The 16,955-nt window shown below is 40.3% G+C and overlaps 1 protein-coding gene across 1 annotated transcript; it reads right to left on the bottom strand.

Moving 5' to 3' along the window:
* Window positions 1–47: 47 nt before the first annotated feature.
* On the bottom strand, window positions 48–16,889 carry GPALPP1 (GPALPP motifs containing 1). The gene is made up of 8 exons (XM_066545013.1): window positions 16,739–16,889; window positions 11,153–11,297; window positions 10,045–10,140; window positions 6,062–6,170; window positions 3,402–3,536; window positions 3,022–3,186; window positions 2,505–2,603; window positions 48–385 (listed from the first exon to the last, which is right to left on the bottom strand). The coding sequence occupies exons 1-8, from the start codon at window positions 16,821–16,823 to the stop codon at window positions 167–169; spliced, it is 1,053 nt and encodes a 350-aa protein (XP_066401110.1). The 5' UTR covers window positions 16,824–16,889; the 3' UTR covers window positions 48–166.
* Between the last annotated feature and the right edge of the window lie 66 nt (window positions 16,890–16,955).

Below are 16,955 nucleotides of genomic sequence, written 5' to 3' on the forward strand. Positions count from 1 at the left end.
TTTAGTACAGATGATCCTCCCTAAGAGAGTATTTACAGACAAGGAAAAATAGTTAAACATTAGGATATTTATTTTGGATACAAATATTTACAGAAAAATACTTATAAAAATTAAGTATTCAAATTTTAATGGACTTCACTTCAAAAAAGCTTAATGCTTTCACACCTTATAAAAACATGTTGCCTTTACTGTGCTCAAATTTACTATTCAGATCTCTGGATTTCTTTATAAGAGCTTTCTTTTGTGCTTCATCAAAGCGATTGACTTTGAGGTCCTGCTCTCGGTCAAATGGCCTTCTTTCCTGAGGTTTGCTCTTTTCTTCAGATGCTTTGCTCTTCAGCTTTTTCTGGTGGATGTCCATGAGAGACTCTGACCTCTTTGACTCCTGGAAAAAATGGGGAGGAAGAGGAAGTAAAGTATTAAAGAATATCAACAACATACAGAAAATTCAAATTGAAAGACTGAAGTCAGGAAGGCTAAAAATTCCAGAAAAAGAAGACAGCTTAGTAACTGTATATAGAATGATAAATTTAGCATACATGGAGTAGAAAGTGTGAGCAATCTTTGCTAGGCTAAAATAATAATAATTCACTGATGTAGATGGCCATAATGTTGTAGGTAACCATGATGTTGTTGAATCTCCGCAGACAACACAGATAAATTATAAACATAATGCAAAAGAAATATAAAAGTTGCTCTGACATTACTGGCAGAATGAAGACACCATGTCAAAAGAAAGATCTCAAAGTACAGGCCAAGTTTCCGATACACATCCCCTAAGCAGCTGGATTTGGTCACTGCTAGGGGCAGGAACAAGCTAGACACCCTTTCAATCTTCCATGCAGTACGATGGGTTTTTACATGTGTGCTCCTAACTTTGAATCATCTGTTGAAAGCCCACAGGACAAAGTCACGGGTTTGAGCTGGAGCATGTGTTTTGCCAACTCACTGGCTTTAGCTGCATTTTTTAGAGAGCATGATCCAGCTCAAACACAACATAAAACTCCAGCTGATTTCACACAGAAGCAGGTTTAGCTCTCCCAAGACCATGAGGCCCCTCATTTACTCAGGTACAGTGCATTTGTAAATCTAAACCAATTCTCTCATCAAAAAGTGCAAAAGTTGAGCAGCTCTGTTTTCTCATGATTTTCCTTCACTTCCCATGCAAACACTTACTACATTACATGTGCAAATAATAGCTTATGCATGAGTTAGGAAAAGATTCTCATGGAAATTAGATAATACTTATTCATGATGTAACTGTGCCAGCATTGACAAAATTGCACCAGAGAATGTATGTTGTATCAGCACTGAGAGAAGAAACTACTTTAAGAATGAAATCTATTCTAGTGAAGTATCCTTCGTAAATGCCAGTGCAGAAAGAAATAAGAAAGAATAGAGAAAAAAACTTGAAAAGAAAAATAGCCACAACAACCACCTGAAAATCAGAAAAGAGATTTAACAAAAGAGAGAAAACAAATAACAAAACAACCCAAGAAACAATGTTCTTAAACTTTGAGACAACTCCATGAAACTTAGAAACGGAAAAGGCCTGTGCATGTTTTATTCCATCAATGGCAGAGAGCAAAACCCATAGTTTTACATGAAAATTATTCTACTATATTCATAGTGATAGGAGAAACAGACACTAAAGAAGAACCTTAAGACAGAATGCTAATAGCTCTGGATTTGCAAGTCTCTAAGTCAGGAGACACATATCACTTAATGAACTACAAATAAATTATCAGAAGTTAAATTAATTATCAGATAAACATGTAAAATAAGCCAAAGATGTGATTTTCAAGTTAATTGTCCTCTCAAGAGACAAGATGCCTTCTGTAAGAGCTCAGGCCATACATCAGGGAAGAACTGGAAGTAAGAGCTGTAAGGCAGGCAGTGGTCCACACACTTCGAGGCACAGGGCTGACTGATGGAAAAGTGAGAGGGAATTTGACATGGAGTTCAGATTTCTAGTAATCAACATCTGTCTGTGAACATTATCTGCTCCTGTAGAGACTGAGAAGAACTACATGTGGTGATGTTCCTGTAATGAGTAGTTAATGTAATTAATGACAGAGGGTAATTAATGCAGTGACCGGCTTAGCCCATCAACCCTTTTTTAGGTTAGTGCATATGTTGGCCTAAAAGTTAAACCTGCATTGTTGTTTTATTCTTGGGATGTCAGTAATTGGGTGAAGCAAGCTAATATTTGAACTGAGGTCCCAGCAACCATGTCCTGACATGAGAATGGTTGAAGGAAAGCACCATCTAAAACTGAGGCAATATACACAAACCCAAATTCTGTCACTTTGCAGAAGACCCAATCCTGCTCTTGTTGATGTTAATGCCAAGCATTCTAATGTCTTAAAACAGCAGTAGGTTTGGGCATTAAAAGGGAAAACTGTAGTGGCATCACCATGGAAACCAGAAGCACTAGAAATGAGAACCAGAAGAAAAGTGAAAAACTAAAGGAAATAGAGGAAGTATTTTGTGATTACACTTACATTGTATGAAGTCACCTGCTCAATAAGCCTCTTGTCCCTCCCAGATAATACCATTTCTTCATTATCCTTACTGCTTGACTTTTTTGCCTCTTCTCTTTCCTGGTGAGTAGAAGAAAATCACATGATATAGTAATCAGAATGTCTGAAGTAAAAAGCAAGCAAATCTATATCTACTTTAATTAAATCTGGAGGGTAAAGGCCATGACAGAGACTATCAGATATTTTCTGCTCAGCTTGATGGAAGAAGAAACTGGACATGCTAATTGGAAAGTCAATGAGCTGATACAGAGTATCTGATGACTGCAAAAAGGGAGCAGAAATTAACGCATATCAATGATATATAATGCTGTTACTTCATTGCCTTTATCTTTTTAAGCCTGAATTAGTAAATTTTAATAACAAAGAAAAATCTGGGAAAGAAAATTTCACCAACCAACCCATAGTATCTTTGTTTTCACAGAACATCAGTAACACCTACTGCCTGCAAGTGTATATGAATGAATAAATAAATGCTCACCTTGGCTTTTCTCTCTCTGTCAGCTGGAGTATCTGTCCAAATAGATCTATCACCTGATTTGTCATCAGCTCGTCTCTTGAATGTTCTTGGGCCAAATCCAAAGCTTTTCAACTCAGGTGGAAGCTCTGTCATCCATGATTCCCTGGTAACTTGTTTGGGCTCATCCTTTGCAAAAGAAGTAGGGGTGGAGGGAAGAGTGAAAAAAGCATAATCAAAAAATCACTGCCTGAATCTCTTGGCTTCCAGACTTTTTTTCTTTAACACCTGCACACATGTAGCATCCCAAGTAGAACTGCAACCAGGTTTACACAGAAATAGGCAAAGACAAAGACAAATGCACTCCAGCAACAAAATACTATAAATTAAGAAATCCAACTTACGCTGTCTGCTGCAGTAAGCTTTTCTTTCATTCTCTGAGCTCTGCGTTCAAACTCTTTAGCCACATCAGACTCCACTGGTCCTTTTGCAGGCATTGGGCCTATTAAATTGTCTTCATCCTCACTACTATCTGTCAGCTTCCAAAAATAAAACATTTCTTTCAAACACGGTGCTAAGAGCATCAAGGAACACTTCAGCTTTATAGAATTAGAATGACTTTGTCTAGAAGAGCATATAAACGTAATGAAACGCATTTCCCAGACAAAAAAAGCCTGTATTACAACTCCAGATTAGACCTCTTCTAGCACTTGAACACGGATACTTTGTCTCCACTTTGCCAAAAGCAGCATCTCTTGTCTGAGGCAAGACTGCTGGTAAAGGCAGTGGCAGCACACAAAGCCCTGCTGCTTTACATTGCTCTGCACACAGCCATGCCACCTCTGTGGCTGTGGGTGAGTTTGGAACACACAAGCATACAACTTCCTTATTTTGGGCTTTACCATCACCAGCAACATTTGGATGCATTTCCCTAATAAGGATCACAGTTTCACACTGCAAGAACTGTCTTGAGCTCAGATGCTGTAAGGATGTCAGAAAGAATAGAGTGCAAGGTAGGGTACTGGTGGCACACATAGTACTATGCCCCTGCAAGTACAGCATCTCCAACTAATCCTTTGGCTCTGTCATTCACTTCTTCGACCCCTCATGGATCCCTTCAGGAAGAATTTCTTCACTGCAAGGGTTATCAAGGGTGATCAAAGAACAGGCTGCCAAGGAAGTGATGGAGTCACCATTCCTGGAAGAGTTCAGAAAATGACTGGATGTGGCCCTTAGTGCCATGGTCTATTTGACAAGGTGGTGATTGGTCAAAGGTTGGACTGAAGGACCCTGGAAGTCTTTTCTAACTTAATGATTCCATGATTCTGACATCGTGTTCTAAGGAATTTTTTGAAGAAGGGCTAAAAAATTAAATTTGTTAGGGACTAGATGTCAATTAAAATCTTCCTACCTGCCATGGGTTGTACAAAAAGGTCACCGGTGCCTCCCTCCAAGTTCAAACAGTACAGATGTGGATGGAAGCAAAACTAGACAGAAAATTGTGATGCTACAGTGTCCTGGGTGCAAAGCTAAAGTGCCCAATATTTTAAAAAGTGCAACAATATCTACAGAAGTGCAAAGATTTTGCTACAGTCTGACTGTGCGTGATAAAGCAATGGGAGTAGGGTGACAAGGCTGTGTAGCCAGGAAGCACAAATTGAGAATACACAAGGTGGTGAATCATTAGAATCACTAAAGCAAAGTGAAGAGTCAGCATGCCTCTAAAGATGTACTTGAATACAAAAGAATTAAATACATTTTTTAAAAAGCCAACAAGAAATTACTCATATTAAAAAATAAGAAAAAGAGTATTATTAGGAAGAGGTAACAAAAAGATAACTATTAGAGTGAGAAAAAAGGTAAGTTCTGTAATACCTGTAAAAAAGCTGATGCTAGAAGATGTATTTATGAGAAGAGAGACTTTTTTGTTTGCATAATATAAAAGCAGACAGCAGACATCTCTGCCTCAAGAGATTTGTCACTATGATAAATTGCTTAATCATTATTTGGAGTTATAAGACGATGAGTACTTCAGAAATGTCAGATAATCTTTCTGCACGATGAATTACAACACCCCTCACTGTAGGAGGCTGGAGAATTATATGCTTTGCAACTGCTAACCAAAAAAGTGAAGTTTCAGAGCAGCCTTTGCATCCTTCCTTCCTAGAGTGTCTAGCATCTCCTATAGTATCTGGGAGTTAATTGTAAAAATGTAAGCATTTTTAAAATAAACAGAATAACCATTAATTCTCTCAAGGAATTAACATTCAGTTTAACACAGCATGAGAGAGATTCACTTGTCTAAGCACTGGTATCCAGCACCATTTTTGGTGTCTTAGTGTCTCCTGCCTGATGTAAGAGGTGATGCTCAAGAAGGGTATGACCTTCTCTAAAAGTGCTACTCCCTACCTGCCAGGCCCTCCCATAGGCAATTTGGATCCCTCAGAATGGTACTGGAAGCCCATGTTCAGGGAGTTCAACCTTCCCCATAGCTGTATTTTATCACACATCTTGTTCCTCATTGTTCTTTAGTAGCACATGCATTATTTTGCAGCCAGAACTTCTACCTAGTTTTTACCTAACAAGACCAGAAAAGTCAAAAAATGTGAACCTAAAAGGCAAGTCACTGTCACTGTCCTGCACCTCACTCCCAGGTATTGTCCTGCAATTGCTAAGAACAATTTAGTGACACTGTAATGCCAGTCTTGATGGTATTCTTTTGGATAAACTTATTTAAAGGTTGTAGCCACTAATAAACATTTTTAAGGAGGTGAAGATGTGTTTTCTGCCTGCAGTTTAGGATGCCAAGATCGCTTGTGTTCAGTGAGTGCACCAGCTATTTAACAACAAAAGCAAAACAAACCAGGCCAGTCTTTTTGTTTCTTTTTTTTTAAAGGCTTATTTATGTTCAAGTATTTGACTCCAGCAAAAATATGCCAGACACTTTATGGTCCAAAATTAAACTGTCATCCTGAGAAGTATCTGGTAGTCTCTTTCAGGCTGCAACTTGTTTAACCATTTCAGATAGCTTGTACTAAAACAAAAGGCTTCTCTTTGCACAAACCTGGGGACGGGATTCTGATGGAACAGACGGTCCTATGAAACATCTGCTACTTCTGGTGTCCTCTGAAGCTTTCCTAAAGCCAGGTGGTAATGCAGGACCTATAATGGGCCTTGACAGCAGAGGAAAAAAAATATTATTTTTTCAGTTGAAGGGGAAAAATAGATCAGTATAAAAATAAAAATGAAACATCAATGAAAAGTATGACTTTCCTTCCTCCTCACACCTAGTGTGCCCCTGTGCATACATACTGCAGAAATAATTGAATAAGACTGCCTCCATTTTCCAGGAGGACCTGTGCAGACAGATTTGATGCAAAAGAAACAGAACCAGGAAAGTTGCAGCATGTAGTCAAAGAAATCTACTTTTTTCTTTCCTAGCTTCCTTCACCTGATTCAAAAGCAATGAAAGGTGATAAGACAAATATAGACTCCTCCTTCACAATCAACAAACCCAATTTCCTTGTTCTCATCTTGCACCTCAGTTTCATTGTCCTTTAATAAGCAGAAACAGTGAATTGCTCTGATTTTATTTTACCTTGGAGTGAGAAAGAGAAGGAAAGTTTTGTAGTCCAGGTAACTTCACTGATTTGTTTTTAAGCAACAGCTCTGCAAGAAATGGTAATCAGCTGTCTCCACAAACACAGAAAGGTGAGAATCTCTTTTCTGTGGTGAAAAAACTACTACAAACTAATCTCAAAGAAACTCTGCTTGCTGTATTGAAAGTCTTTTAAATGCGGGTTCCTCTTAATAATCCACCATAATAGTCTTTAAAGCTAATAAAAACTAATTAAAAGCTTAAACAACTGTCACCTGAAGACATATCCAGGTGACAGTATTCTCACAATGTAAGAGGAGACATTGTTTATTATGACCTTCAGTTGTGAGCTCTAGGTTATTAAATGTAACAACACCTGAATTGAATTTGCTAATTATGGCCTTTACTCAATCCCACTTAATCTAATCAGGACAGCCCTGCTGTAGTGATATTGTTGCCAGGGTGTAAAGAGGGGAAATAAGACACAAAGTCTCCCTGAAGAACCAACCACAGATATACAGACATGAGCAATAAATATGAGCTCAGCCCAGGACAAGGTTTTGAACCCAGGCAAGAAGTCTGGGTTAATTTTGAAGTTCCATCTCCACCTAGCTGCTACAGTTTTATCTTCCTTCCTTCCCGACTACTTTCTTGTTAAGACCATGTTTTAAATTCCTAATGTAATTTAAAGAGTTTAAACTCATACAGATATAGCAAAAAGAATCTTTTATTTTAGTATACAAGTACCTTTAATCTGCATGGAGAGATAGAGAAATCAAACTATAAAAAAAGCTCTCTACTGAAATTTATTTATATGAACATCTCTGTTGTGGGCTGTATCTTTGCAGCCTGTGAAAAAGAACCAATCCCAAATGCTCTGTCTTGATTCTGTCACAGCTCAAAGGCCCTTTAGGGAACAGAAAAGTAGTTTTCATATTCTTCCTTCCCATCCTTTCCATTCCTTACGCTTTTTCTTTTCCACTACATGAATATCTCTTCAAGTCTTTCCTCAGCAGTACAGAGGTGACATGATCCTTGACAGTTTCCTGGATGTCCAAAGGGTCTCTGAATAGGTGAATTGAATCTAAATACTAGTAATATTTTAACTCTGATAATATATTTACTCTAATAATATATTAACTACTAATAAATAACTGGTAAACACATTTTACTGCTGTAGGTAACTTCAGTACTGGTAGCATGTCAAAAAATACCCCCCAAACTTATGAACTAAGCATTAATTTAAGGACTATTGCATTTCATACATGGCAAAGACTGTTCTCCTGTCGTTGAACTTGGAAGTCCTTGCTAATGCACATTTCAAGATGGATGTTTCAGCATTCTTCTGATGTATAACATAAAATTTTTTAAGATCACCTTTACTCTTTACCTTGATGTGTGAACACTTCAGAAATATTTATGTGTGCTGCACTTCTAGCTAACACTGATAAACAGCAATATAATCTTCAAAGTTGAAGGAAATCTTTTCTATTTTAAAATTTATATATATTTAAAATATATATATTTTAAAATATATAAAATATATATATTTTATGCTGGAATGATTCAAACCATTTTCAAAAAGCTGCAGATTGCCACATGAGCTGCCCCTAATCATGAACACGTTGCTTTGACAAGTCTGGAAAAGATGTAAGAGAATAAAAGCTTTCCTAAAAGAATGAGTATGTCACACAGAGCTGATAAACAGCCTGTCCATACACTGAAACAAACGACCTGCATTTGTTTCAATTATTCATGGCTCAGTTGGCAGCTGGCAATCTGCTCAAGGCTAAGGGCAATGCAGCAGGCAGACAGCAGCATTGTGTCTGCGCCCTGCACGGCTCACACGCCTCCCAGACTCCCAGGTGTGCGGGGGTGGAAGACAGACAAGGCTCTTCCCACACATCTCACTGTTCCCACCTATTCAGGGAATCAGGCTGGGTGCAAAACAGCTCTCTTCAATCTGCTTTCTCAGTGTGTGCTAGGAGCAATTGTATGGTGAGGTAAGGAAAAATAATACAGTGAGTGCCAAGTGCCTTCTACTGCTTTGATCTATCACAGGCACAGAGCAGACTCTTGCCTCAATGTCACAGAATATTCTGAGTTGGAAGGGAACCACGAGGACCATCAAGTCCAGCTCTCCAGTGAATGGCCCCTTCCTCTTCCATTTTACCATGAGTATTCATGTCAAAAATCAAGAAAGCAAAAATGCTACCTCTGCTGGTATTAGAAGTTACAAGCATTTCTTTTTTTTAATAGAGAATACATTATTATTAATGATCTGCTAATTTTTATAATTAAAATCATACTTTGTGCATACACTATGCAAGAAAAAGGAAAAAAAAAATAGTTGTTTGTGGGACCATCAAAGAACCAAATGATCCCACTGAGCATGATAACCACAACTACAAAAGAGTTTTTTGATTACAGCAAAGTGTAATCAAATGTACACGAGGAAGATACTCCTAAATAACCTCAGTTACATAAATTCTTGCTTAGTTACATAAATTTTATGCTGCCAAGTATCATAAAAATTTATGCAAACGAAAAAAAAAAAGAATTAACTTTGAAATTTCTTTTGAGATGGTATATTTCACACACAGCTCAACAGTAAATTGAGTCACTTTCCTGGAACTGAAAACTCATACCTGACAGGCAAGTATTATTTTATCTACCAAATCCTATTGCTCTGAGGAAGATAAAAGTGATCAAGGGACTCTTGTACTTTTCATCAGGAAGTATCCCCTTGGAAGCACCAATTCCACTATGGACTATAATTTCAAATTATAGAAGGAAGTGCCCAGATTGAAGTGAAGACTAAAAGACTAAAAGGCTATGAGATACTGTTGAGTTCTGTATAGAAAATCCATATAATATTTTGGGGTGAAAGTATTTTATAACTGTAAGCAATCAAATGGAAAGCTTCCTGATAGAGACCATAAATAATGTTTATTTGTGTAGACCTGACAGCCTCTTTTCTAGAAACCTACAGTGTTCAGAGTAGTTTTGTACCTGGAGGCATGTGAACAATAATCCTTGATGCACTAGCAAAGGACATGGTATTGCACCACACACAAGGTAACAGCCCCAGTCCCTCACAGACCAGAATGAACCCTACACAACTACAGGTCCTTGTACCTATAATTTGTTTTTTCTCCACTGATCTGAGACCTATCAAAAGAAATGGAGGAAATTTGACATCCAAAATACATCTCAGAAAATTTACATGAGTTCTTTTACTCTCCTTCCAACTTGGCCTAGGAGGGCTGGTGCTCTGTTTCAAGGGAATGCTGTTCTTGCTGTTCTCAGAACCTGGAGGAAGCATTACCTCTAATCATCTCAATCTCAAGTGCACTACTGAAATGTTCTGTAATAGTGACACAAAACATTTAATCTAAAATAATTGTGTTTTGAGGAAAAGAATCTGAATATAATTCCATTTTAATTACCTCTCTGGAGAATCATCCTGTTTTTTAAATCCAGGAGGAAGAGCTGGCCCAAAAAAGCCATCATCATCATCATCTTCATGAATTCTTTTTGGCTTTCTGCAAATACAGATTTCACTTAATAATTACCTTGACAAGCATAGCAATTATCTGTGTTTTAAAAAGGAAAAAAAACCACAAAATTATTTCATAGGGTCTTCTGTACTAAATATCCTGCTGTTACCATGGAAACGGTGCAAAAGGATCCAAAATGATTTGAAGCAATTAAAAAATTGGGAGTATAAGATTCACTTCAAAAACATTCTGACATTTAAAAAAGAAAAAAAAATTAAAAACAACATTAAGAATGCCTTTGGTGTAGAAAGAAGTTTAGTATAATGTTGAAATACCATTTTCTAGTCACAAAGTAATTTAAAATTCAATACTTTCCCCATTTTTATATGCTGTCTGCATTTTGAGTAGTATTTTTCCTGTTCCATTCTAATTAGCTGAAAAACTATTGACTAAGAAAACAAGAAAAAAATTGAATAATAATTACTCTAGCACTCATTAAGATGGCATAATGGCCTTCAAGTCTCTTATACAAGGGTTAGAGCAAACACACACAAATTCTTAACACAGCAATTGTGAGTAATCAACCCAACAAATGAGAGCATCTGCAGACTCCTGTTACTTGCTAAACAATTCAGGTTTTTTCATTAGAGTTGACTTAACTGAATGCATAAATTCATGTCCATAAACAGGTCTTATGGCCTCTCAGAGTCAGTACACCAAAACCAGGGCAAAAACTCAAGTAACAAATACTTATGCCCATGATAAGCGGTGTCTGTCCTTAGCATAAACATGCAAATTTGCAGAACTAAAATAAAACATATAAATACAGAGATCTGGCTGCCCCAAATAATTTAATTCCACCGTAGGATGTCAAACAGGTCAGCTGAACATTCTTGGCCATGGAGAACATGCAATTAAAAGTTTTACACAGTTACAGAGTGTAAAAAGGTACAGAGTGTACCTTTTTTTATACAACATTGTCCCTTCTTTGTAAGTTGGACACATTACATTTGCAATACAATTTGTAAATATACAAATAGCCCAAAACCATACTCACTTGGGTGCTGGATCTCCTTCTGCCTCCTCTTCAGAATCTCTGTTTGTGTCTCTGGGTTGAGGAAGAGATTCTGAGTCGTCATCACTGTCAGGAGTTTCTGAGCTACAGCTGCTTTTGTAGTCTGGAGGCAGTGCTGGTCCTGCAACTGAACATCCAGAGTTATTTGGGATCATAAAATCACAGAACGGTTTGGATTGGAAAGGACCTTAAAAATTATCTAGTTCCAATCCCCCTGTCCTGGGCACGGAACCTTCTACTAGACCACGTTAAATAAGGATACTACCAAATGTTTCAAATAAGTGTGACCTACCACAGCATCTCCAAAACACATATTTACTTGGAATTAAGCTTATTTAATCACTGCTCTCTCCAGCATTTAGAGAAGATATCTAAATAAATTTCTAGAAGCTACTTCTTTCAGCACCTTATGTCTGTCAACAACCTACCCTGAACTGTTCTGACTTAGGACATTACTAATCCATTACTACATGAGCATCCTCTGGAACAGGACTAGAAAGCCCTGTTTTGTGTAACAACTAATGTACAGTGGATGTGGCATAAACCAGTATATTTAAAAGAAACACTTGTATTAAAGCATTTGAAGCTTACTAGTGAAGAAACACATCATCTGTACATACATAGCATGGGAGACCATAAATTATTAAATGGGAGCATTTGTGACCATAAAGTATTAAATTAATTGCCAGCCTGCTTTGAGAATGGTTTAATGATTAAGGTTATTCCCAGTTCAGCTAAATGTGAACAGCATGGACAGATTTAAGTACTCTGATGAAAAAGAGATGATTTAGGTATTCAGAGAATGAATTCAAAGAATTGTTGCTGTCAGAAGGCCAGGGCAGTGGATGGAGCTCTCATGCTCCAGCAAAACCTTCATGCTCTGGGGTAATATCTCAGCAAAATTAAAATTCAGACACTAACACTGCTAATGGGTCTGAGCTGCTTCTGGCACTGTGCCCACCAGCAGACACTGATCTTTATAGATTTATTTGGCTATAGCACCATGCGCAGTGGATCCAGAAGCAGCATAGTCATTGACCCTAACAGCAAATGCCCTCCAAACAAGACCCCTAACACAGATACCCTCACAGGCTTGATCAAAAAGGAGTCAGCTGGAGCAAGCAAAAACCAGCAATGGTTCCCAGGTAAGAGGCCTTCCCAATCCAGGGCAAGGCACCTGTTTACACAAACACAGTACAAACAGCCCACATTCCCATGTAATGGAGATTTGATTCTACTGATGATTTAGCATCCTGAGACACAGACACCATCATTCCTCCTCTTAATATCTCAAGCACTGAGTACAAGACTTGCAGGACAGAGAGGTGCTTTGGTGAGGAAAAGACATTGTTCCCTTTATGAACAGTCAAGGGTCAGATGAAATGATAAATGGTAGCAGGAAATTAGATCTTCAGTTGAAGAACTACCACTTTTTGATAGTACAAAATACAACCTAATGCATATGATGGTTCCATTGTTAGCTGACAAAGGCTAGGCAGAAATCAAGTCCTTCGAGTGAGCTTCACAAAGCTTTTAATCATGTTTAGCAGAAGACTAGCTACAAAGCATCCAGGCAGATCTGCCACTTCTTTGTTTCCTGTTCTAATGGAAAAGACTTTAACTGGGACATACAAATCCATTTCAGCACTAGGAAGGAAAAAAAAAAAGACAAACCACTTCTCCCACCCTGAAAAAACCCAAACACAACAACCTAGCCTATAAAGGTAAAGTAAGTTCAAGATGAAAGGAAACAAACAGATTAATAATAAGTAGGAATAAAAACTGCTATCAAGAAGTCCCCTCTTCTGGTATGAAAAGCACCACTTGAATAAAAGCACTTAAAACCCAGACAGAACCTGCACAACTGCTTTCTGCAGCCACCTGGTACCCTGACATCATGGCAAGCGGACTTCATTTGCTCTAAATGCAAAAGAAAAGACTTGGAGTGGAAGGAACAAATGCAGATACAATTTGATGAGTCTGATACTAGAGAGGAAGAGAGAAACTAGGAGTAGTTTTGTGAGCTTCACAGAACTAGTAAAACCAAAACTGTTTAAGGAAGGACAGTGGTCCCACTGGCATGTTGTTCAACACCAGGGCTAACACACATGTTTTTATCTCATTCCTTCTCCGTTATGTTGGCAAAACTGTTTGCATGGGCTATGCAATAAGCTGGATCAGGGAACTTAAAAGGCATAAAGGTAACACTGCAAAACACAGCACTCCCCTGAAAGATCTGTTTGTTAGTGGAACTGCAGCCTAAGCAGGACAACCAGAAATTAAACAGAGACTGAGACTGACTAATGAAGGGAAAATGGCATTTAAAGCCCGAGGAAGAAAAAGTCATTGGACATGGTGAAAAGAAATGGAGGGGAAAGAGACTTGGGATTAAAAATTAATATGATCATGGTACTGACTGAGACTAACAATCAGCACAGGCAAATATACAGCTATGGATCAGGATGGTTTGGAGAGCCACAAGAAAGAGCAGAAAGGTAGGAAAGGAAATTGCTAAGTGTAAATTCTGGGAGCAGAGAAAGAAAAGGGTGAGGAGGGAGGCCAAGATCTAATCAGAAGTCTGTGGAATTCCCCAAAAGCCACCAAAAAGTGGAAAAATACAGATGAAAGGAGGAACAGAGGAGAGCTCAAAGAGTCAGGAAACTAAACCTAATGAGGTGAGGAGGATAAATGGATGTAGCAATGGCAGAGCAACAGAAAAATTACAAAGTAACCAGAGCTCAGAACAATTCAGAACAGAACAATGGGATAAAAATGTATCAGAAGAAAATGTTTGGGATAGTGAGGAGAGAAACAGGACCAAGTGAGACTGAAGTGACCATCCTACTAATGAGCTGGCTTTGGTGATTATCTGCCTGAAAATTAAGTCAATTCAATTCAGAAACCAAATTAAAAGCCACTTTTTGTTTTGTTAGATTTATTTCTGCTGTATTTGGGGATTCTAAGCAAACTACCACACCATCAGACATGTACTGGAAGCTCTCAAGGACAGACAAGGCCTTTCAGCCTCCAGCACAGTGGTAGATCAACTCAGACATATCAACACATCCGTATGTGGCCTCAATGCTGAAACAGACAAAACTCCCTTCTGTGCCTCTGGCTATTTTTAGCCATTCCCTAGCATTTCTTTCCTGATGGTACAAGGACAGCCCAGAGGCAGGGACAAATGGGCCAAAGGAAGTACAATGCTTCCAGCAGGAGCACAGTTAGTCCAGCTTCAAAGCACCATCATGAAGTGAAGAATCAGGAAGTAAGTGCATCCCATGGGCTGGACAAGCTGGAGAAGGTAAAGGATTTACTAGGGATGAGCTTTTGGGTCTGTCCAGCTACCATTTGCTTCCATCCTGCTCCTGATTAAGGGTCACAGAAGTATTATTAGCAACCTCTCTGACAGCACAGGCAATGTGGTTTGTCCCATGGTAAGAAAACCAGTGGGTATCATGGGACAAAGTGTGTGGATGCTTGTATCCAGAGAGGTGGCAGAGTGGGGCTCAGGGGGGCTGAGATCTTTGCTACTGACTGTGGTGCACATCAGCCTGCACAAGGGTAAAAATGCTGCTGGACACTGGGCCAACTAGTGTCCCAAAGCTGCAGACAGCTCCCAGGTAGATTGTCTCCAGACGGAATGTATTAGCAATAAATCTAATCATAATCATACATAGTCACTCTCCTATTTCTTGTGTCTGTCTGAGAGCCTTCTCTTGTGCCTGAGAGTCTTCTCTGCCACAGACTGCTCAAAGTCCTACTTTCTTGCTGTTGGGAGACAGAAACTATGAAAGTAGATGAAAAAAACAAGTGCTCTTCAAGAAAAGCAATGAGCAGCTCAAGTATCAGTGAGACTACTGTGACAGGAAAAATATTGGAAAAGCTGTTCAGCTTTCAAAGGTGAAGCATTTCTTAAAATAGTTAGAACACACAGGAGAAATTGTTACAGAACAAATTCTAGGCCCATTTGACTCAAGATCCAGTAAGTGTTGCAGCACAGAAGGTGCTGGTGGCAGCCCCACCGTGTGATTTTTGTCACTCCAGGTGCAGGGCTCCAGATGGAGCTGCAGTTCTGTACAGCAAAGTGTGTTATGCCAAAGTACTTGCTCTCCTTTCTTCCTCTGCACTGCAGCAGTCTGCCTCATGGGGTGAGCAGGGACACTGAGCTACTGTAAGTCAAAGCCAGAAAAAGTTTGTGAAAATTATAAAAACAATCTGCCAGTAGCTGGAGTTTGGGGTTTTTGTTTGTTTTCAAAGGTAAATAAATTCCTTCACCCACTTCACACAGGAATTTCCAAGCAGATCTTGGATCAGTTGCCAGAGCAACTACAATACCATGGAACTGATTTACACAGGGACAAAGAGGGGACAAACTCAGCTGACTAACCTAAACTAGACACTGTGGAAACACCCAATGTCACAAACCCATGGCCTAAGGATAAGTTCAACTTGTTTTGTTCATACACAATACAGATATTTGCAGCATGCTCAGTGTGTTGATGGACAGTGAATAAGGCATTAACACAGATATGGCCAGGAAAGGCAGCACCAGCTCATGCAGCCAGGGCTTCTGCACAAAGCCGAGATCCGGACACAGAGCTTGATGTTGCCATGGTGTCAGCTGATGCAGCAGCTTTGTTCCTCTTGCTACTGCTCCCTCTTCTGGACTAAAAAATTAGAGAGCAGACAAGCACAACAAACCTTTCCCATCAGAGCTGCTTTCTTTGGAGTAACCGAACGGTCAGTGGCACACTGCTAGAAATGGAATATATGGACTAGTGCCTTGAACCTGGATTAAAGGCAAGGAGTGCAAACGCTCAAAGTGCTGCTTCCAGAGATATTACTGACAGAGAACATGCAAGAATTTCAGCGGGGAAACTGAGCTCCACTGCAGAAGAGCCAGCCTGGCAGTCAGCTGGTCTCGGTGGGATCCCACCCCTGATGTGACAGCTCTCGACATGACAGACCCTGGCAGCAAGGCACCACAGCCCCGCTGACCGGCAGTCTGCTCCACATCCTGAGGTACTCTGCCTGGAAAACCGCAGCTGATGAAGTGGTTTGGTTTGGCGAAGGAAAACACGCTGCACAGGCCGAGCCTCCTCCTTTCCCACCCGCTAATTTCACACTTGGAGCTGCTGAAGAGCACAGGCTTCAAAGAGCACGGGAGACTTGAGCGGGACGAAAGTGACCGAAAGCACTATTTTTCTAAAACGGGGTTTTAGAGCATTTCATATCTGTAGCATTCCATCGCATATGGCGCTTGTTTTTTGTGTGTTTTTTTCCCCCCCTAAAAAAGTCGCTGTCATGACCGTCCCTGAGCTGAGTTTAGCTCCATCCAGGCGCCGCACTGGCGGTGTACACCCCGCGCAGCGGAGCCCCGCTATCCCACCCACGGAGCATCCCGCGCCGCGGAACACGGGCTGCAGAGCCGCTCTATCCCACTCGCAGAGCACCTCACACTACGGAACACCGGCTGCAGACCCCGCTGTGCCCCCACGGAGCACCCCACGCTGCGGCACAAGGGCCGAAGAGCCCCGCTCTCCCACCGCGTCCCTGCGCTCTCACCCTGGCTGAAGTCCTCGCCCGGCTCGGCCTCGGCGCGGCGCGGGAAGCCGGGCGGCAGCGCGGGGCCGATCAGCTGGCGGGCCATGGCGGGGCCGGCTCGGGGAGCAGCCCGGCCGCTGTCCCCGTCCCGCTCCGCTTCCCTGCTCCCGCCCCTGCGGCGCTCCCGGATGACGCCGCGCCCGTCGGGAAGGAAGGAGGGAGGGTTCGCCTTCCTCAG

This window comes from Molothrus aeneus, chromosome 2 (genome assembly GCF_037042795.1).
Source record: "Molothrus aeneus isolate 106 chromosome 2, BPBGC_Maene_1.0, whole genome shotgun sequence".
Taxonomy (NCBI): Eukaryota; Metazoa; Chordata; class Aves; order Passeriformes; family Icteridae; genus Molothrus; species Molothrus aeneus.

Excerpts from the sequence above, each read along its gene's own strand:
- GPALPP1 (XM_066545013.1), bottom strand. The coding sequence starts at position 16,823 with ATGGCCCGCCAGCTGATCGGCCCCGCGCTGCCGCCCGGCTTCCCGCGC. Across the intron at positions 6,171-10,044 it reads CAGGATGATTCTCCAGAGAG|GCCCATTATAGGTCCTGCAT; the intron begins GTAATTAAAATG and ends TCTGCTGTCAAG. Across the intron at positions 386-2,504 it reads AGCAGGTGACTTCATACAAT|GAGTCAAAGAGGTCAGAGTC; the intron begins GTAAGTGTAATC and ends CATTTTTTCCAG.